Genomic DNA, 22,249 nt, shown 5'->3' with positions numbered 1-22,249 from the left:
CTATCAGAGATACATAAATTTATTGCATGTATTGTAAAATTTATCAACAGAAATACACAATTTGCAAAACAATAATACAGTTAAATAATAATCATTGCTATCAAGCAATGTGTGAAGGAATTATGATACAAATATAATTCAATGTACATATGTACATTCGTCTATTATTGAACAGATTCGTTGATGACTAGAGTCACGTGAGTATATAATGTTCATTCATTCTCTATTTCAATTTCATTCATGAAATCATTGTCTGAAATATTTAAATGTTGAATTTTAAACAGATCGTATAATCGATTAATTTGTTGTCTGCTTAACTTTCACGAGCATTAAAGCTTCGGATACATTAAATTTATTTTTATCTTTTATTTATATATATGTCACGAATTTGATCTGTAAGCCATTCTATGCCTAACTGTAAACCTTCTCCAGTAATTGCATTTGTCGCTCGTATATGCCAGGGTTTGTTCTGTATACGATCAAGACCAAGCCCAGCAACAAGTTTGACAGTGGTTAAAGAATCAGGCAAGTCCATTTTATTTGCCAGAAAGAGAATCGGTATTTTACGACCTATAATATTCGACAAATAAAATTCAATAAGGAAAACACGACATACGATATTCAGTATGAAAAAGTAAGGAAATAATATATACCAGCTACATCTGGATGTTGGAGAAGCATATCTAATTCTTCTTTGACAACAACCAACCGTAATTTGTCGCTGCTATCAATGATAAAGATAATACCATGGCAATCTTTATAATAATGTTCCCATAACGGTCTATGACGATCATGACCTGACATATCAAATGCCGTGAAACTAATATTTTTAACTGAAAACATGTTAAAATGTATTATTAATATTCTATGATATGCGATTATAAAGAGCAGTATAAAATAACGAGGTAATATTGATTTACGAGAAACGTAAATGTACATATGTGTATTCAATAAATACATTATTGCATATAATGAAATATATACATATTATTCATCTTATGAGGCGCCACCTATTCCTTCACCATCATTTATATTTTATATATTAAAATGAATGAGAATCACTGAAGAGAAGTATAATGGAGATATATTGACGCGATAGTCTTTAAAAGTAATAGTCAACTTGTAAATAAATTATTAAAAAGTATGGAAGTATATAATATTTTAGAAAATGTTATTAATGAAAAAGATTCAGACGAAAATAAAAGTAAGCTATACGTTCATCTAAAAAAGTTTAACCCTATAACATTTGTGATGAAGGTAATATATTAAATATTATTCAATTTCAGACTCTATAGATGAACTGAAAAGCAGACTAAAAACTCAAATACATCAATTGAAATCTATAATTTTGCAAATTGAATGTAGTTTGGACATATTAAAATTTGGGAACACTAAATGTGTTCATTCAAACATTACCAAGTGCCTGAAAACCGATGAAGTTCAAGATATCAATTTACAATTAGAGTCCCAATTATATAGATATTCCGGTTTTCACTGTGTTAAGTTCTCAAAACAGGAACATGTGTTTAATTTTTCAGCTTTGAATAAATATGACAAAAATAATGTTTTTGCTGTACAAATTTTGAATGACCAATATAAAGGAATTTTAGGAAAATGGGTGATGCCAATGGGTATTGATTTACATGATGTGATATGTGATTTTCCTATCCATGAGTTAAAAAATGTACCTCATTTTTTGAAAATTTGTAAGCAGTACATAGATTGCTATTTCATAAGACAAGAACAATACACAACATTGATGGTACATATAGCTTATGAACTTATTTTTCTATATAATGGTTGGAAACAAAATATTAAATATCTATTTTAATTTTTAGCGTAATATTTCTCATATAAAAAACTGTAAATTACAAACAAATTTAGGATATACCCAAATTAATTTAGAACTGATGGGTGTACATAATGAAAATACTGATTCATATATAACTATAATAATATATCTTTTATATAATATTAATGAAACTAGGCCATACAAAATTGAAATAGACTCGATAACAGAGAATGGACTACATAAAAACTTCAAAAACCATCTAGAATCATCTTTAGTGTGTTTTAAGCAATTTGATTTACATATAGCATTTGAGAATATATTGGATATGAAAGTATTTGCATGGGCAAAAGAAGATAACGAAGATAGTCCACTGGATATAAATGTATGTAAAATTTTTAATTTCTTCTAGCAAAAATCATAAATTCAACTAAAAACATCATTTGTATTTTTAGTCTTTGAGCGATTTGGAAACAGAAGGATTTTTAGATAGTTTTACATTGCCACAAAGGAAATCTTTAATACTTCAAAGCAAGAAACAGAAGATAAAAAAAGGACAAAAGAAAAAAGTATCAAAAGAAAAAAAGTTCCTTAACATTTCAAGTACATATAAAGCTGATAAAAGTTCTGTCCCCTTACAAAGTAAAAAGCAGAGATTGCAAAATGTTAAACAATCTGTGAGGCAGCAAGATAGTAGTGTTATCAAATCAATACCAAATGTAAATAATTCAAAACAAAAGAAATTAAAACAGACAAAACTGAAGGTCAAATCAAATTTACAGAACGACTCAAAATTACAAAATAACGTTAATACTATATTTTCTGATGCAACCGTATTGAAAGATAAGCATATAAATGAACAATTAAATAAACCGTTTACCAGTACTCCAATATGTCAAAATGAACAGCATTCTTCTAATTTCAATTTATCGACTAATATTGATATTAGTGATATCGCAAGTGAAAATAATTTGAATGTTGTGGGAACAAGTAAACTTAAAAGAGATCAATTACAGAATCATACACCTATAAAATTATTGCAAAGAAAAATGAGAAAAAAAGTGAAGTCTTTAATTCAATCAAAATCACAGAGTTCAAAGCACAATGTACTTCATAATAGAATTAAAAAGAAATCTCTGTAATATGAATATTCCATAGTTTACCTAATAGAATGTACAAAATATTGTTTATATTACTTATACATATATATATTTATTATTTAAAAATAAATGTTATTTGAAATATAATATATTTGTTTAGTTTTATTACGTTAACCGGCAATTAGTGCTCGATCAGATCAGCTAGTGCAAATAATAGTATAGAAATGTGGCTTTAAGCACGTCAATTCAACATCGAATGTCGTTCACTCGTTATTATTTAACTTACATGAAAATTTTTCAACATTATACCCAACAGTGGGTACTATGTCTATGCAACGGTCATCCTCGCGTTTGAAATTATTTATGACCGTCGACTTACCACTATTATTAAGGCCCACTACTAAAACGTTTACTTCTTTTTTCCTGAAACCTAAAAGATTTGCTAAACGATCAAATAGCCCCATTTTCTGTATTCCTTTGAAGGCTTGTCACGTATTTATCGAATATCAATAGTGAACGCTATAACAATGACTGGTAGGGAAGACAACAATAGACTCAAACATGATAAATGTATCTCATTCAGTTTCCAATATATTTATATCTAATTTATTAATATAAATAGCATATTTTATTATCATCTTATTACTTTAAATAGAAACTGTATAAAAATTACGATGTCTAATGTATTTAATTATCATGTACACAGACTTACATCTTAAATATGTTGTGTATGTGTATATAAATACTATTTTTCTCACTTGATTGAGAACCACTGGTAAAGCGCATGCTTCCGTGTTCGCTCGGAATTACAGTCATATAAAGTATTATAGAGCAAATCTGTATGCATTATCGTGATCAGAACAGTGATTGTAGAATTAAATCTATAAGTAATTTTAAATAAATGCTCTGTTACTAATCTGTCTTTGAATTTCTGAAACTTGTTGAATAAAAAACATTAAAAAAATGGTAAGTTAGTATATTAATGAATTTATACACATATTTGTGCATTAGGTTATTTCTACCTTATGCATTTAATCTTTTACAATTTTCAGCCGAAGGGAAAAACAAAGAAATTCATTGATAAGAAAAATTCAGTAACATTTCATTTAGTTCATCGATCACAAAGAGATCCATTAATCGCCGATGAAACAGCACCAGAACGCGTGCTTGTACCTGTTGGACATACACAAGCTTCTAAACTCGAGAAAAAAAAGATAGATGATAATAAGCGTAAAGAGGAGCAGCGAAAATATGGGATATATTTTGATGATGATTACGATTATTTGAAACATCTTAGAGATGTTAATTCTTTGACAGCTGAATGGGAACGTGTAGATTGTACAACTTCAAAATCAAATGATCAGACAAATATGCCAAAAATTACTTTACCATCCTCTGTATTTGCTTCAAATGTGGAAGAAAAAATTGGTCTTTTAAATAAAGCAGCTCCAGTTTCAGGGTTGCAACTAGACTTAGATCCAGATATAGTTGCTGCTATGGATGATGATTTCGACTATGATGATCCAGAAAATCAACTGGATGATAATTTTGTAGAATTAGCTAATGCAATCAATAGCGATAATGAAATTTTACAAGAAGAAAGTGGTATGTATCTATAAGAGTATATTATGTATATAAAATGATTGACTTATATCTCAAAAATGTGATTTAAATGAGTCAGATCAAGTATCTGATGTTTCATCTGAGGGACATTTGGAGTTATCCGACGAAGAACAGGATGAAGTGTGTAGTTTAAATAGATCTCAATACAGCTTTAAAGAAGAAGAAACAAAATCCCGTTTTACAGAATATTCAATGAGCAGTAGCGTAATAAGAAGAAACAAGCAACTTACTCTTCTTGATGATAAATTTGAAAAAGTAAGTATTTTTTTACTGTACATAGCTGGAAAGAATTCTTGCAGGGTACATAGGATCAAGGGAGGTACTACTTCTTATCACTCACCACTAAGTATTAATATATTGTTTCATTTGTATATATGATACTTTCACGATAAATACGTAAGTTTAATTTTATGATTTTATGATTATGTTGAGTCTATAAGAAATAGTCAATCACACCCACATTGAAGAGGACTCCTTTTTCCAACTCCTTATATATTTTATTCGATAAACGTGTATCATTATTTATACAGATGTATATAGCATACGATGAAGATGAAATTGGCGCGTTAGATTGTGATGATATTGAAGGACATATTGCACCAAACTCAGATTTAGTTCTTCAGTGTGCAGCAGAATTTGAAAAACAGCAAAACGAAGATGTAAGTTAGTAGTAGCTGCATTTGTAATAGAGAGAATTAAGCACATTTCTTTTCATTTTCATAGGCAGATAATGTTACACAATTGATGAAAGATAGAATGAAAATTTTGGAACAAGAGTATTCTAGCTCCGAAGATGAAAATCATTTAGAAGAACTTATAGTTAATACAAGAGAAAAAGATAAATGGGATTGTGAAAGTATTATTAGTACATACAGTAATATTTACAATCACCCAAAGTTAATTTCTGAACCCAAGGTTGTTGCTTAAGAATAATTGTTCATTTATTTTATTCCTTTTGTTATGTGAAATTATAATGTTGTAACTCTCTTGTAGTATCCACGAAAGATCAAAGTCAATCCAAAAACAGGTATACCAAAAAATGTTTTAGATGGACATCTTGGAAAATTGACTGCTAAAACATTGGCTCAATTTGATCAGCAAAATGAAAGTTGTAAACCAAAATATCCTCAGTCTATTGCAGAAACTATGAAATCTACCTTAAGTACATTAAGTATAAGATCTAAAAATGAAACTACGGAAGAAAGAAAACGAAGAAAAAGTGCACTTAAAGAATATAGAAAAGTAAAATTATCATGCTAATTGTATACATACATAATAAGCCAAAACATATAATACAAATAAAAAATTGTTTGTTATTAATTTCAGGAAAGGCGAATAGAACGGAAGGCAAATAGCGAAGCATTTAAGGAGGAAAAGAAACGCCAAGAAAAAATATTATTAAATAACAGGCAAAATATTCAAGGAAATAGAATACTTTAATATGTAAATTTCCTGTTATATATCTTTTTAATAAATTAATTAATTTGTCAACATTTTACATACTACGCGTATATTGTTTACAATATACGAAATGGAGCGAAATCCGTGATATAAAATATAAATGAGGAAGATTTTATAGCTCATAATAAGGCGAACGTCAAGAATAATAAAGTTGCGTTAGAGACCTACTTCTGTCAGCCATATTATTTTTAAGTTCCACTTTTCTCTAGCGAATGTCCAAAATTGAGGTCCAGACTTCTTTATATCTGGGACATAGATGTACTGCCTACACGTACATACGAATATATATATCCCTATGTCCATAAGCACTTCATATACCTTATACTACAATTTATAGCATGCATGAACGTTAATTTATTAAATTCTAACCGCCGTCTAGATACATGAAAAAAGTACATGTAGCGACGGATTTAAATCAAAACAAAACGAAACCAATGTCAAACTGTGTGCAAAATTCGTCACGGCGATACTACAAGCGAAAGCTATTTTTCTAGCTACTGAATATTATTAACATAAGTAAAAGAACTAATATTACTCACATTTATTTTATTATACAGGTAGGATATATATACGTACAGTATTTCTATGGGAAATAAAATACATATCTGTAAATATAGAACAATATAGCTGCTTATCAACAGTTATAAATATTTTATTTTCGATTATTGTACATATTTGTAATAAAAAATGCAAGTAATTGAAGTTTCTATGAAGATTTACTTTAACAAAAGAATTAAATCAGTTCCTGGATATTCAGGTAGATTAAGGCTATATGCTTTATCCAACTTTTTAGGTACAAATCGACCACCTAAATAATGATACTTCCCTTTAAACTTTTTAGCACATAATTTTGGCGCTGTTAGTGATACAAGCATTTCTGGTTTTATTCCGCCTTCTGTAGGTGGTCCATCTTCAACATTCCAACCTGATGGTATATCAATACTACAAATTGGAACAGTCGTATTTTCTAATAGGTGAATAATAGGAATAAATGTATCCCTTATAGGTGGCTTAAAACTAAATCCAAATATTGCATCCACTATAAGACCAAATTGATGCAGTTGCTTTGAAGCAATGTGTTCTACATCATCCTTTAATAAGGGAATATCATTTTCAATGCACTGATGCAGTAAATTTTCATACAGTGTATTGTTTGTCCTTTTAGGATAATAAATTTCAGGCAAATATCCAAATTGTTTTAAATGTCTAGCGCAAACAAGTCCATCACCACCATTGTTTCCTGGGCCACAACAAATCAAAATTTTTTGTTTAGAATTTTTAAGCGATGGATAAGTACGAGCAATGGCAATAGCACAACTTTGGCCAGCAAGTTCCATTAATTGATCGACGCTAAACTTATATTTCTCAAATAAATCTTTATCTACATTGATGCTTTCCATTTGATTTAAATATTTCAGCATACTGGTATATGATGCTCTTCCAAAAATAAATTTATTGTTAGACAAGAAAGGTTTTATATAACCTTTAATATATGATATCATTTATTAATTTTGTTACATACAAATATATGTATGTATAATGGGAAAGAATATAACCTCTTATAGTAAACTGTGATTATTCTTTTTATTAATGCAAAGAAACGTTAATCTCAGCAGAAAATATTGATTATTTTTATTTAGTAATATCTTTCAGTACTTGCATTTAAAACTGTATGTATGGAATTAATTTTATTGTATCCTTCGAAATCGTTTCGAAATTTACATGTACTTCATACGACAATGAGTCGATCGAACAGCGAAACTGAAATTTATCGCAGATTCCAGTAGTTTACATTTTGACATTGTCTTATATACACATGTATATGGCAAAAGTTTTTAATTTTCCATATAAAATTACATGCTTATAAGTATAAAATACTTTATTATTATCGATTATATAGAAAATAAATATTAACATTAAATAATAATAAAGTAATTTTTGGGTTATTCTTGTAGTAGGTAGTGTTATATTTATTTTTATTTTTATATGGATTTATTTAGAAAGAATAATTACCAGTATGTACAAAGAGAGATTTATGTTAATGTTACAGGTAACTAAAATAATTTAAATTATGTAATAAACTAACTTTGATTTCCTGAACAATTTTTGATAGAATTGAATTTAAATGTTTGTAAATACAAGTAAATGGTTTGACACAACTGTTGTACCATAAGCTGTGGTGGCCACGAAACATCATAAGGATAATTTATTCTTTCACTGTAGGTAGTACGTTGAGTCAAATGATATATTGAGCGTAATTCAACTAGAGGTGGTTCTTGAGGAAATCCAAATGGAAATTGAATGTGCACACATGCATAAAAGTCATCTACACATACTAAAAATGTCACATATTTACAGTTTATAGTATCATATTCTAAAAGACATTTATGGTGGATAAATGAACATGCTGCTATATAATCTCTTCTTCTCTTTAAGCTTTGGACAACTGAGTTTACCTAAAACAATATTTATTTTATTTATAATTATTATAGCACAAGAACAAAATTAAAACAAGTTACATACCTTCCCTGCAATATATTTTTTTACTTTTGGTATATATCGTAGTAGGTATGTGTCAAATGGAAAATGTGGTAAATGTAATTCACCTGTTTCACTAAGAGACTCTTCTAAAGATTTTGAAAAATAAAGTTGTGGAGTAATGCGACTCCAATCTGTTCCAGAAAATGTTACAAGAAGCATTGCAATGTCACTTTCTGATTTACAAGTACGAATTTCTAACTGTGAAACATCCACTGATAAACTTATTAAAAATCTAGCTTCTGTTGGTTTAGAACCGAATGGCAACAATATTACTTCAACATCTTCTGTTTTGATTTCTCCTGAATTCATTAGCATATTATATTCTAATTGTAATCTAGCTTGCTTCTGAAGTAATTGTATCTGATTTAAAGGAAAGATGTATCAAATTTGATGTAGTTCCAGTATTAAAAAATTTATATGTAACAGTCACAAACCTGATGTTGTTTGTAGCATGATAAAAGTTCTCTAAGAACATTCAATAATGCGTTTTCATCATTAGGATTCCATTTAGCAAGACTAGGTACTTTGGCAGATAATGCATCCACATCCATATCTGCTAGGAATGTATTGTCATTAAATATGAAATCAGGTCCCATTTCAGGACATTGCGAATCAAACAGTACATTCCAAGTTAAATTTTGTTTAGCATAAGGTATAGATAATTTAAAACGATCTCCTTGTACTTTTCCACAACTGGATGACATAGAATCTATCTCAATTGGTTTGCAGCAAACTCCTTATAAAAGAATAAAAGAATATAATAATATAATTATAAATTATCATAACATATTTTATGTACTAAACTAACCAAGTTTATCAGTCGATAAAACATGAATTAAAAGTGGCTCGATATATGAGTCAATGACAGTCAAAATCGCACATTGTTGGTTTAACATTGTAATACTTTTATTTTATAAAACTTAATATATACTCGGTAAGTAATAAATAGCCAGTATAGTAAATGAATCTTTCGTAAATGTTTACGCGTATCACATAGTATTTTGTTATTATTACGCAAATGTTTTCAAATGTACATAGCAACGTTTGCTGATGTTTAGGATGGGAAAACAATATTCTTATATACTACGCTATCGCGTGAAATTGTCTTTAATGTAGTCGCCTGAAGTTAGTTTCGTTAATTGTATCTAGAATCTAGAGACTAGAGACATCTCGTATAAACCGAGGTGGAAATTTAAACTCATTAGTTGTATACACGAATAAAAAAGTCTACATTGTCCAGATATTCACTAAGTGTAGCCTAATAACAGGAAGTCAGAACTTGGCAAAGGAAACACTTCATTAAGCAATGTTCAGTTGAGAGCCATATTGAATTAGCAGTTATAGAATAAATCATGTATGGCCCTTGAAGGAGTCTGGATTTTCTCGAGATCTTGTCGTTGTCCGTTCATGTAAATCTTTTAGGTACCCTATTATCTCTACCGCTCTATTTCTTTCGCAGCTACTTTCTCTTTGCACATGTACACCCTCATTCCTGCCTAAGGTGACGATCTCGGGACAGTGTGGTTCCGTCACGATTTATACAAGTTGAAATGTCGTCAAACCGATAATGTTTGCTCTGGATCAGTCAAAGTTCGTGCATTTAAGGCATAGCAATCGGACCCTATCCATTACTGAACAGTGGAGATCTGAAGAACTGAATAGGTTGACCGAGGATATCGAGTTACAGGATCCGACACTAACCAGTATTCCGGCTAGTAAAAATCGATTAAGGCTGCGATTTCTCGGTTGGACTCCTCAGACAGATATACGTACGAGTGAGTACGTCGCGCTACAGCTTGAAAGATTCGAATGATCATGAAGTGACAATTTTGTTCTATTCGAAAATAGAGAGGGAGAAGAGACAAGAGATTTTTATTTTTTGTTCTAAAATAGACAAGGGTATCATTGCATAAAATGTGCGCACAATAATCTTAATCTATCTATCTTATAATTAATTAAAACTAAACACACTTACGCAGGCATCCCACGACGTCTCTGCAGTATCTTGCATGATATCCTTATGATGCCTTGTAATATTTTACAATATGCCACGGTGACCCGCAATGGATGTTAACAGTTTACTTGTTGCCTAATGGAAAAAAGGAATTTTGAAAAAATATACATATAATAGAAGATAATACATGTATTACATATGTATTTTCGTCCAGTCGCGGGGAGACGCGATCGTTTGATGTAACGCGTCAACGGGAGTCGTAAATTCCCGCTACGATTGCACGAATCGACACCACGAGCAGGGCGATCCCCTTATTTCTTTTAGGATAATAGGGGTGATTAGTTTTTAATATAACTGGAATCCACAGTTATAGAATATATATATATATTTATTTTCACTAGCCTACAATAATTATTGCGTCGACAGAAATTGGTTGACTTCGTCGTGTCGGAAAGCACAGTAATTGATTAATCCGAAAATGGATCGATTTGATGGATAGAACGCCGAGAACTTGACTTTGATATGTATCGATGTTCGATGAATTCGCGATTTTATCCGTTAGCGTTTAAGACGTGTTCGGTAAGATTTTGGAAGAAAGACTGACTGCCCTAAGATAAATTTCTTGTCCTCTCGGGGAGACGACCCCCTCCGCGCTCGGATCACGCCGCCGTTCGCGCCGATGATCATGTCACGTAAAATAATAAAAAAACACAAAAAATAATAAAAAAAAACATAAAAAAAGACAGAATTTATTTCTTCACACTTGATTTACACTTGACTTCCGAACTCTAGGAGCGACTTTTTAAGACTGAAGCTCTTACAATTCCGCCTTTAAAAACTGATTTGTTTCTTTCTTTGTCATCCCTCAATATCCCCACTATCCACGCGTTTGTTAGCCGTTCTCGAATATTCGGCAAAAGGACCGTTGGGATATTGAAGGTTCATTGAGCACTTCGCCTCGCCGACATACACTGTCGCCGAGTGCGGCCGCATCTTTATTTCTATCATCAGCGGTTCCGAAGCGCGGCCCGGTCTTTGATGTAGATCGAGGTGTAGTTGATGTTACAATCACGTATGCCGACTTCTTTGTGTAATTAAAGAACGGATCGAATCGACGTTTCTGGAACTCGCGGCCGGGCGGCAACCGTGCGCTTGTAACATCAACTACACCTCGATCTACATCAAAGACCGGGCCGCGCTTCGGAACCGCTGATGATAGAAATAAAGATGCGGCCGCACTCGGCGACAGTGTATGTCGGCGAGGCGAAGTGCTCAATGAACCTTCAATATCCCAACGGTCCTTTTGCCGAATATTCGAGAACGGCTGACAGGCGCGTGGATGGTGGGGATGTTGAGGGATGACAAAGAAAGAAACAAATCAGTTTTTAAAGGCGGAATTGTAAGAGCTTCAGTCTTAAAAAGTCGCTCCTAGAGTTCGGAAGTCAAGTGTAAATCAAGTGTGAAGAAATAAATTCTGTCTTTTTTTTATGTTTTTTTATTATTTTTTGTGTTTTTTTTATTATTTTACGTGACATTTTGGCGATCCTGCCAGGATCCATCAGCTTCAAGTAAACGAAACTACGCATTTCGGGCTACGGTCAACCTTGAAGATTGAGGATCAACGAACCACTCCAACAGAGGAAACACTTTTGACGTTTTGACAAAGGAACACCGCAACGGAACCTTTCCTACGGGTTAAACGATCAAGGTGAGGAAACTCTGCATTCTTTTACCAAATATAGAACGAGAAGAGACATTCAAGCACAAATAATACAATCGGTATAATAATGGCAACGTCACGAAAGGATAAAATCGAGACTGTTAACGCCGCTTCAACTAGTAGTGGGATAGACCCAACAGTTAGGGCTATATTAGATGCAATACAGAAACAAAATGAAACTTTCACTCAACAAATCAATACACTCACACTACGTATTGACGAAACTCAACGCGCAGCAAACGAAGAGAACAAAAAACTCGCAGCAGAGATCGCATTAGTAGGAAAGAGTTTAACAAAAATACGTATGGGAGATGTATCAGAAGCCAATTCGCTAATGACTGCAGACGAAACAACCCACACTGCTAAAGACCAATCACCCCTTCGAGGACCTCCTCAGATGCCACCTCAGCTATCCGAAGACAGAGCTTTTACTCGACGTTTTACACAACCAGAGCTTAAAGCTAAAGACGCATTAAAGTGCATCCCACAACTTAACGGCGAAGACGATATAGGAGTAGAAGAATTTATTAAGGAAGTTAGAGAGATGAGGGTAATGTGTACTGAACAACATTTATTATTAAAAATGATTAAGATAGAGAAAATTTCGGGAAAAGCAGCTACGGCAATACGTAACGTACACATATCAGAATACGCACATTTATACCAAGCATTACGACAGAACGTAGCAACTCAAGCTTCGGTTCGGGAACACCAAGACCAATTACGAGAGGTTAGACAAGGATTTAACGAAAGCGTACAAAGCTATATTATTCGTTTTAGAAAATCTTTTAACAAATTACAGTATAGTATTACCAATGAATACCTGGACGAAATAACCAGACGTGCCATGAGCGACAGAATTTTAAAAGATTCGGTAACAGATTTCATTCGAGGATTAAAAACAGAAATAGGACAAGTTCTACTTGCCAATCCGCCGTACAACGTTATCGAAGCCGAGAAACGCGCCGCCGACATTGAAAGATATTTTCGTGAAGACAGAACGCGCAAGCAACAGACTGCTCGTCTCAATAATGGACCACAGTATAAACCACGACCAATAACGAACTCTACGTCCACACCTCTCAAAGCGATTGAATATACCCCCGCACAGCGACCAAGAACTGCGTTTCAACAAATCGAACGCTCACCATTAGCAGAACGAGCCCAACTACGATGCTTCAAATGTAAACGCCTTGGACACACGTCAAACCAATGTTCAAATTTTCGAACACCAGGCCTACAACAACGAGCACCTCCAATCAACAACATCGAAATGGAAATAAAAGAATTAGAATCAACGCAACTACAGGAGAACTCCCAACAGTGCTCCTTGGACCAGTTGGAGAACCAAAACGGAGACTTCTTGTCGACACAGGAGCAGGAATTAATCTACTTAAGCGAAAATGGGATACGACCATATTACCTGGGCAAACCATATCAAAAACAGTGTACCTAGAAGGAAAACCAACTTCAGTATGCTTTATCAATGGTGCGATACCAGAAAAGCCAATTGACCTGGAAATGATCTGCAGAAGTACTAAGATTTTGGAGGACCAAAATCAATCTAAGGAGGGGGGTATGTAACATCAACTACACCTCGATCTACATCAAAGACCGGGCCGCGCTTCGGAACCGCTGATGATAGAAATAAAGATGCAGCCGCACTCGGCGACAGTGTATGTCGGCGAGGCGAAGTGCTCAATGAACCTTCAATATCCCAACGGTCCTTTTGCCGAATATTCGAGAACGGCTGACAGGCGCGTGGATGGTGGGGATGTTGAGGGATGACAAAGAAAGAAACAAATCAGTTTTTAAAGGCGGAATTGTAAGAGCTTCAGTCTTAAAAAGTCGCTCCTAGAGTTCGGAAGTCAAGTGTAAATCAAGTGTGAAGAAATAAATTCTGTCTTTTTTTTATGTTTTTTTATTATTTTTTGTGTTTTTTTTATTATTTTACGTGACACGCTCGTCGATACATTGTATATCCCGTCGGGGAGATGAAACGATTTGTGTATGACGCTAGAGGACCGCGAGAGACGGTTAGAAACACGATCCATATCAAGCTTCGCGACGTAACAACATATGTAACATATAAAATATATATGCAATGGACCCAGGATTGGAGGTTGCGTATTTTTCAAGTTAGTATCATTTTCCAGGTAGTAATGTTAGAAAATATTAATACTTGCATCGCTTTCCAAATAATTATATGTCGAAATCTTAGATATGAAGATATCTATTCTACTACAGAATTTTGTTCTATTATAATACATTACGTAATCTGCGTTAGAAAAAATTGGATACATGAAAAGTTTTCGAAACTGAAGATATGTAAATGAATATGGCGGGTGAATAATGCGTGACAATTGATGGAGCCTAATTCTTATTGATGAGACTCAATTTGTTATACTTTTAATTTGAAAAATGTCATGATAAAACGATATAATAGTAATGGGCCTGTATTTTGTGATATCAAAAAGCGATGTCACAAAGTCGATGGTTAAAAATATTCACGATTTGAATTTTACGTGAATAGAGAGTATTTTAGAGAGTCCTTTTTTATATATTTTCTCGCGTAAATGCAAATAGAGCGCGCGCATCGTCAGCGGATTAGTGGGGCTGAATTAAAATTTTAGAGAAATTAGAATTAGAGAATTAGGATTTTTGAACTAGCGGAGGATTCCTTCATAGAAAAATTAGGGGGAGGGATTAAAATAATATTTTATGTAAAATTTATTTTGTAATAACATATTTAAATTTTTATAATATACATTTTTTAAATACAGTTATTTTATTTTTTTCAGATAAAACCCCAATCTAGTTATACTTGTAAAATAAAATGTATTTTTGTTCGCAATTGTTATTTCTTTTCTCATGTGCAGATTTAAATCTATTATAAAGAAGTAGTGACTCAGTAAAATTCAGTGATTGATTCATGGATTATGTTACCTAGTATAGTATAAACGAAAACGAAATATGAATTTTCACGATAAACGCGCAAGTTATTAATCTTATTTATTATATTTCAATCAGAAAATTGAGTGTAAATAATACATGTAATGTTCGATACATTTAAAGAATCAATATTCTTCTTCATCTTCAGTATTAGCTGCGTCTTCTTGAACTTCACGATAATCCAATTCTAAAGCTGCTAAATCTTCTCTTGCTTCCGCAAATTCACCTTCCTCCATACCTTCACCGACAAACCTATATTTAAAAGGGTTTAGGAAGATTAAAAAAATTCTTCTCAAATTTAAATGTGACAAAATAATAGAGATATCAGTTTACCAATGAACAAACGCTCGTTTAGCATACATCAGATCAAATTTATTATCGATTCTAGCCCATGCTTCAACTATTGCTGTGGTGTTACAAAGACAACATACAGCTCTTTCTACTTTTGCAAGATCACCTCCTGGTACCACAGTGGGTGGTTGATAATTTATTCCTACCTACAAAAAATGTAGTAAAAAATACAATTCTTTATTTGTTTGATTATCTCTTCTTGTCTATGTGACTATTTAATTTAACTATATCTGACTACCTCTTCTGTTGGTATAATTAGAATTTTTGACAAAGGTTAATGTCTTCTAACTAATTTAAAATATTTTTTATGCAATTCTGTTTTGTAAAGGCCACGTTAAACATTCTTCTTTCTTTTTTATATAAGGAAAAATTATTTTACATAATTATCGAACGAACCTTAAAACCAGTCGGACACCATTCGACAAATTGAATATGTTTCTGTCGTTTGATTGTCGCAATAGCAGCATTTACATCTTTGGGAACAACATCTCCTCTGTAAAGCATGCAAACTGCCATGTATTTTCCTCTACGCGGATCACAATTCACCATTTGATGATTTGGTTCAAAACATGAATTCGTTATCTCCGCTACTGTAATTCTTTCATGACTAGCATTTGCAGCTGATAAAACTGGAGCGTAAGTTGCCTACAGAATATAAGCTATAAATTTTGTTATGTCTTACTAAACATTCGAAATATTTGTATCATAGAGCACGAATGAAATTTTGCAACATTATTACATAAATCTATATATGTATATATAAAATAAAAATATAATAAGTAATGTATACATTTGTGTGTGCGCGTGTGTGTGTGTGTGTGTGTGTGTACGACTTATTATATTTTTATTTTTAGCAGAATTACAAAATGTTTATAACTGACTTACAAGAGGAAAATGAATACGCGGATATGGTACTAAATTTGTTTGAAATTCGGTAAGGTCAACGTTAAGAGCTCCATCAAATCGTAAACTTGCGGTTATTGATGAAACGATTTGTCCAATTAAGCGATTTAAATTTGTGTACGTAGGTCTATCGATGCTTAAATTCCTTCTGCATAATTCATAAATGGCCTATGTGAAATGTTATCAATTATTAATAAGTTGATATAGAAGGCGCAAAGTCATGATATTTTAAACTTTGATTGGTCATAAAAATCGTAGATACGGAGTAGGAATACATACTTGATTGTCAACTATGAAGGCCACGTCGCAATGTTCTAGTGTTGGATGTGTATAAAGAATAGCGTTATATGGCTCTACAACGGCAGTCGAGACCTAATAAATAACGCATCATATAACACATAATTATTATAATTTACTGTCAACGAATATTAAAAGTTTATATTTTTAATCGTCTTTACCTGAGGCGCGGGATAAATACTAAAAGTCAATTTACTTTTCTTTGGATAATCAACGGACAATCTTTCCATCACTAAACTCGAAAATCCTGATCCTGTGCCACCACCGAACGAATGGAAGATTAAAAAACCCTGCAGACCTTTGCATCGTTCAGTGAGTCTGCGAATTCGATCCAAAGTCAGGTCTACAATTTCTTTCCCTAGAGAGTACAATTTAAAATTGAAAGAGACGAAGAAAACGAGAGTAAAGATAATTCGTTGTTCAAATTTTCATTTTTTTTGAATTGATTTTTTCAAATTGCACGTATGACGTATACCTATGGTGTAATGGCCTCGCGCGTAATTATTCGCGGCATCTTCTTTGCCCGTGATTAGTTGCTCCGGATGAAACAGTTCTCTATATGTACCTGTACGAACTTCATCTAAAACATCATGGAAACATTTTAGTAAGGAAATCGAGATTTTTTCGTCAATAACTTGCCTACTACTGTTGGTTCGAGATCAACAAACACAGCTCTTGGAACGTGTTTTCCTGAGTCCGTCTCGGAAAAGAATGTGTTGAAAGAATCATCCCCGTAACCAACGGTGGTGTCACTGGGCATTTGTCCATTAGGTTGAATTCCATGTTCCAAGCAGTATAGTTCCCAGCAAGCATTACCCATTTGGACGCCAGCTTGTCCAATATGAATGGATATACATTCCCGCTGTAATAATATATAAATAAAAATATTTAATAATTGTCATAACCGTATTTAACACTATTATTATAAACTGATTTTAATTACAATCGAAGATCCATAGTAATAAAAATTAAACGTCTGAATTTACTATTGATTTTGTCTGAAATTTGAATGCCATACCTTTTTTGCCATTATCTTTTAATGTAACTCTTTTGCCATCAATTACTTTATATGGAGATGATTAATAAAAAGTACAAAGCACGAACAAAAGAATATTTAAGACTAATATTTAAATGTATTCGATTAATGTTTATATAGGTTTTCGCTTTGTGAAACATTTCAAATGATATAAGTTGTATAAGCTGTTTTTTGTTGTTTAAAAAGATATGAAATACGAATTTGCATTGTTAGAAATAGATGGGATCGAATTTTTCCGTTGGAATGGTTTATAAAAGACGTCGGCAGGTTGAAATAAGTGAATCACTTAACTTATACGTTTCTAAACTAAATCAGTTAAAGCACTCAACACGATGTGATTACGAACTGACATGTCGAAATTCCATCGACATAAAGCAATCTTATACCTGTCAGTAAATCGCAGAGCTTTTTTACCTTGACCTATCATATTTTCGTTTAATAATCTAATCGCAATCTAAAAGAGGACATTATAGTTAGAGATCGACTTGTTGCCACCATGCATACGGGGCATAGGAGAGTCATAGACTCTTCCGGTACTTTACATTCTCTAGGTGCATCATGCTAAAAATCGATTTTTACAGGTTGACATACTGTAACCATAGCAGCTTGATCGAACATCGTTTTGTACGTGACACAATTTTGCGGTTCTCCAAACAACTGATCTTCGGAGCGAAAGGAACAACTGCCGATTCGATCGATCGTTTTTGTATACACATGTATATTATGCATTGAAATCTACGTACTAATACACTTATGATCTATAATGTAATTAAATTTAGAGAATGTTTTAATTCTTAATACAAAACAGAATTTATTATGACATCAATATGAATTTAAAAAGACTAAAATTATGATTTTCGCCAGAGTATATGCGTCAATTTAATTGTTACGTTTCTTTTACTTTTCTTGCAGTAAACATAAATATTTTAAGATATTCTTTTTAAAATGACCAACTTAATTGTCTTCTGTAAAATCTTTCTGTAAAATTGTCTTCTCAAAAACTGTGAATTATGAAACACTCATACTAAGCAGCAGTTAAAAACTTTATTTCATTCAATCGCTAGTATTTTAAATATATTTTAAAAGATAACAATAGATATTATTTAAACATTATTTGCATTGCAATTAATAAAATAAATTGAAATTCAAGTTGTAAATATGTAAATTGGAGTTTTATTTATTGGGTTCTATGCCGCGTTAGTTAAAAATCGATCTCTTGATTCCCTGAAATATTTATCCAACTATAATGTATTCGTTGTATGAACCTTAACTTCGGAAACTGTCTTATACACGATTTGCTATTGACAGTTTTCTAATCGGTCGATTAAACTAGAAGGAAGCACAGTATATTATAATTAAAGGATATCCTGGTTATACACAATGTTAATACTGCATAGTTTTGAATTGAGTTATAATCTATTAACTATTATAGCACATAAGAATCACTATATGTATTCGAAAATTCAATCTTTCCCAATGATAATATAATAAGAAAATTCAAATTTTTGTATTTAAAATTTTTTTAATGGATGTCTATAATAACTATAATTATTAAAAATAACTTTAATTATAATAGGTTATAATTATAGCTTTTAATTATAATTTTTATGAAATAGCAATAAAATGTATGATAATTAATATACTTACCATGGTTGATGATGTAAAATCTTAAGGGTAAAAAAACGTGTCAGGACGAACCACGATTCAACTACTGTCTGACTGAACGAATAGTCAGATCACTGTGATACGCCATATTATTATTCATAGATATATAATATCTGTTCTAAGTTTCACAGGTGACAAAGGCTACTGCTATAGTGTCCGCGTATAGTTAAAATATAAATGCGACAAAAAGTTGTATGATACCTCAAACGTATCGTCAAATTGTAATAATAGATTACATAACTCGTTAGGTACTAAATAAAGGAGATGAAACAATTTATGAAAATTTATCAGAATTACAAGTTCTTTTTTATGTGAACAGCTATACAAATATAAATAAAAATATTATAATTATCATAATGATTTATACATAATTCATTAATTATATCATACTATATAACGAGTGCCGCGGAAAATTAAACGGGAATTAATAAATTAAATGAAAGAAGATAATAGTCATAAATCAAATCTATAATTTATATATTTATTGCAATAATACAAAATATAATATACAAAAGGAAATATTACAAAAATATATATAGATATGTCAATATATTTTTTAATTACTAGTCGTATTTCAGACTCAAAATTACTCTTTTTTAAATCCCTTTGGGCTAGAAAGTGTAATTAATTGTACTCTTCGGGGTACTTTATTAGAAATTATTAATGGCACTTCTTTTTCCTTAGGTATATGTTTTATATTTGCTTTAGTAACTTCAGTAGTACTTTCTTCATTATAAACTAATACAATATCTTCAGTCTCTTCTGTTTCCTTATTGTTTACGTCATTTTTCTCGTTAATAATGTTATGTAATAATTTATTATCTTGATTTAAAGCACTTTCTGGATTGTTAATAAAAGTTTCTTTTTCTTTTGATTTTATAATCTCAATATCCATAGCACTATTATCTATATCGTTGGTCGATAAATGTTTTTCTGGTTTATCTTTAGTACTAGAATTTAATGTTGCAGATTGCTTAAAATCATTATTAATAGTGCTAGATTTTGTTGTGGTACTACTTTGCCTTTTACATTCTTCACCTAATTCACCTTTTTGAAATTGTATTATAGAGCAATATCCATCTGTTGAAGAAGCTATTAATATTCTACCATCACTTGACCTAGGAGCATCAAATAGATTAATTTTTTCTTCTCATTTAAAAATAATGTTATGTAATCATTGCTTACCATGCAACATCAGTTAATCTGGTATAATGAATATTTGATATCACAGCAATTGGTGAAATTTGTTGCGTATCATAAACCATTATTGAATGCTGAGTTGCAACAGCAAACACCATTCTGTAGGGTAATGCTATCACTGGTGTTGGACCACCCTTTCGTAATTCAAAATAAACTGGACAACATCGAACTGCAATAGTGCAATCATCCAAAGAAGGTAAAAGTAGAAGAGGTCTAAAAATAACATCACATATTATATCTACTATATAATTAGATTATTATATAATAATAATCATATGTTAATATGTAAAATATAAGTAACTTACTCTTTTAAATTATATCTTGAGAAAATTAAAGTTGTATTAGATATTCTTTCAGTAGTTTCGAAAGGTTCAATTATACCAGAAGGTACAATAAGTAATAATCCATCTGTAGAAAATGTTAATCTTCTAAAGAATGATTTAAAAGTATCATCATAGAACAAGCGTACTACTTTATCTTTTAGTGGATGGTCTGGTGGTGTTGGAATTTTTGCCTTATAAACCCGTTGCACTGTCCTTTTAGTATTTATATCAATCAAACGACACATCCTATAAACAAATTATTTGATGATTATATTAAAAGCATCACAAATATTATTAAGATTTAATATATTTACCTATCTGTACTTATTGTAGATATATATTGATTACAAGGATCCCATGAAACTCCTTGTACAAAACCTTTATGGTCAGATAATATACATACAGAACGCCCTTTGTGAACATCCCATAAAATAGCTGTATTATCTACAGATCCCGAAACTAACATATTAGAATTTGGAGACCAACTGATATCATAAACATCCTCAAGGTGGCCTCTTAATACTTTCCAGGAAATCCATTGTTCTTTATCTTTAGTTTCATCAGAATTAATAAAAAATTCACAGTCTTCCTTTTGTTTCCATAAAATTATAGTTGATTCTGCAATGTATTTTAGTTTTAATAAAAATCTCTTCCTAATTAATCCTTTATAATATTACCAACCATCGTCTCCTGATGCTAAAATATCTTTCGACGGTGAAAATCGCACTACATTTACTGCTCTTTGATGTCGTTCTAAATCGGTTACGCATTTCACAGTAGCAACTCCACTATCATTCGTTGTTAAATGCCATATCTAATTTTAAAAAATAATTCAAAAACAAAAATTTCTATTCTAGATTATATTTAATATAAAAATATTTAATACGAATTATTTGCATGATATTACCAAGACGTGCGAGTCAGCACCGCCAGTGACAAGTCGCCAAAAAATTTCATTCTCTGGCGTTTCATAAACTCCAGCCTGTATATCAATACTTAAAACTGGATCACGATTATGCCATGAAATTTCAGGCGTAGTGCACCACATAATTTTAATTTAAAGATATAATACAATAACGTCACAAAAGTTTATTACAATAATTGATAACAGGTTGCATCTAACCTGTTCCAAGATGTCACATTATTCCCGCCAGAACATGTGATTTTTTCAGGTCCAATCTTAATTAACTATCTATTCTCCTAGTTAGATATCACTAGTAATATAACAACAGACATGAAGCTGAATAGCATTTATTAAAAGAAATTTATTTAAAAAAGTTGAAAATTGACAGAGAACTAGTTCATATTTTACGCTTTTATTTTTTTGTAAGCTG

The 22,249-nt window shown here is 31.6% G+C and overlaps 7 protein-coding genes across 9 annotated transcripts; 2 read left to right on the top strand and 5 right to left on the bottom strand.

Moving 5' to 3' along the window:
- Position 1: 1 nt before the first annotated feature.
- Positions 2-3,626, bottom strand: Arl6 (ADP ribosylation factor-like 6). Of its 2 annotated transcripts, none has more exons than XM_072009400.1 (3): positions 3,176-3,626; positions 654-833; positions 2-570 (listed from the first exon to the last, which is right to left on the bottom strand). In XM_072009400.1, exons 1-3 carry the CDS (start codon positions 3,351-3,353, stop codon positions 359-361), a joined length of 570 nt encoding a protein of 189 aa, XP_071865501.1. In that variant the 5' UTR covers positions 3,354-3,626; the 3' UTR covers positions 2-358. The 2 variants fall into 2 exon arrangements, with proteins under 2 accessions (XP_071865501.1, XP_071865502.1); XM_072009401.1 differs by having other exon boundaries at positions 3,269-3,619.
- Positions 1,048-3,038, top strand: LOC139990257 (uncharacterized). Its single transcript, XM_072009376.1, has 4 exons — positions 1,048-1,204; positions 1,287-1,762; positions 1,839-2,174; positions 2,245-3,038. The coding sequence occupies exons 1-4, from the start codon at positions 1,144-1,146 to the stop codon at positions 2,929-2,931; spliced, it is 1,560 nt and encodes a 519-aa protein (XP_071865477.1). The 5' UTR covers positions 1,048-1,143; the 3' UTR covers positions 2,932-3,038.
- A 39-nt stretch (positions 3,627-3,665) lies between the features above and the next one.
- Positions 3,666-6,140, top strand: Ltv1 (LTV1 ribosome biogenesis factor). Its single transcript, XM_072009378.1, has 7 exons — positions 3,666-3,855; positions 3,942-4,494; positions 4,571-4,767; positions 5,043-5,171; positions 5,236-5,427; positions 5,506-5,754; positions 5,839-6,140. Exons 1-7 carry the CDS (start codon positions 3,853-3,855, stop codon positions 5,950-5,952), a joined length of 1,437 nt encoding a protein of 478 aa, XP_071865479.1. The 5' UTR covers positions 3,666-3,852; the 3' UTR covers positions 5,953-6,140.
- A 441-nt stretch (positions 6,141-6,581) lies between these two features.
- Positions 6,582-7,475, bottom strand: Naxe (NAD(P)HX epimerase). Its single transcript, XM_072009395.1, has one exon. It carries the CDS (start codon positions 7,473-7,475, stop codon positions 6,690-6,692), a length of 786 nt encoding a protein of 261 aa, XP_071865496.1. The 3' UTR covers positions 6,582-6,689.
- Positions 7,476-7,543: 68 nt separating this feature from the next.
- LOC139990265 (BRISC and BRCA1-A complex member 2) lies at positions 7,544-9,633 on the bottom strand. The gene is made up of 4 exons (XM_072009387.1): positions 9,323-9,633; positions 8,949-9,250; positions 8,497-8,874; positions 7,544-8,429 (listed from the first exon to the last, which is right to left on the bottom strand). The coding sequence occupies exons 1-4, from the start codon at positions 9,408-9,410 to the stop codon at positions 8,055-8,057; spliced, it is 1,143 nt and encodes a 380-aa protein (XP_071865488.1). The 5' UTR covers positions 9,411-9,633; the 3' UTR covers positions 7,544-8,054.
- A 5,550-nt stretch (positions 9,634-15,183) lies between these two features.
- On the bottom strand, positions 15,184-19,477 carry LOC139989865 (tubulin alpha-2/alpha-4 chain). 2 transcript variants are annotated; one of them, XM_072008541.1, is made up of 9 exons: positions 19,375-19,477; positions 17,331-17,553; positions 17,167-17,271; positions 16,853-17,049; positions 16,674-16,766; positions 16,377-16,562; positions 15,888-16,136; positions 15,474-15,637; positions 15,184-15,392 (listed from the first exon to the last, which is right to left on the bottom strand). In XM_072008541.1, the coding sequence occupies exons 1-9, from the start codon at positions 19,375-19,377 to the stop codon at positions 15,266-15,268; spliced, it is 1,347 nt and encodes a 448-aa protein (XP_071864642.1). In that variant the 5' UTR covers positions 19,378-19,477; the 3' UTR covers positions 15,184-15,265. The 2 variants fall into 2 exon arrangements, with proteins under 2 accessions (XP_071864642.1, XP_071864641.1); XM_072008540.1 differs by lacking the exon at positions 19,375-19,477 and adding an exon at positions 17,710-18,080.
- Positions 19,478-19,847: 370 nt separating this feature from the next.
- Caf1-105 (chromatin assembly factor 1, p105 subunit) lies at positions 19,848-22,236 on the bottom strand. Its single transcript, XM_072009312.1, has 6 exons — positions 21,823-22,236; positions 21,597-21,729; positions 21,230-21,533; positions 20,898-21,161; positions 20,578-20,805; positions 19,848-20,510 (listed from the first exon to the last, which is right to left on the bottom strand). The coding sequence occupies exons 1-6, from the start codon at positions 21,961-21,963 to the stop codon at positions 19,979-19,981; spliced, it is 1,602 nt and encodes a 533-aa protein (XP_071865413.1). The 5' UTR covers positions 21,964-22,236; the 3' UTR covers positions 19,848-19,978.
- Positions 22,237-22,249: the final 13 nt, after the last annotated feature.

Source organism: Bombus fervidus, chromosome 8 (assembly GCF_041682495.2).
Source record: "Bombus fervidus isolate BK054 chromosome 8, iyBomFerv1, whole genome shotgun sequence".
In the NCBI taxonomy this organism is placed as follows: Eukaryota; Metazoa; Arthropoda; class Insecta; order Hymenoptera; family Apidae; genus Bombus; species Bombus fervidus.
This window is presented reverse-complemented; position numbering and strand designations above follow the sequence as displayed.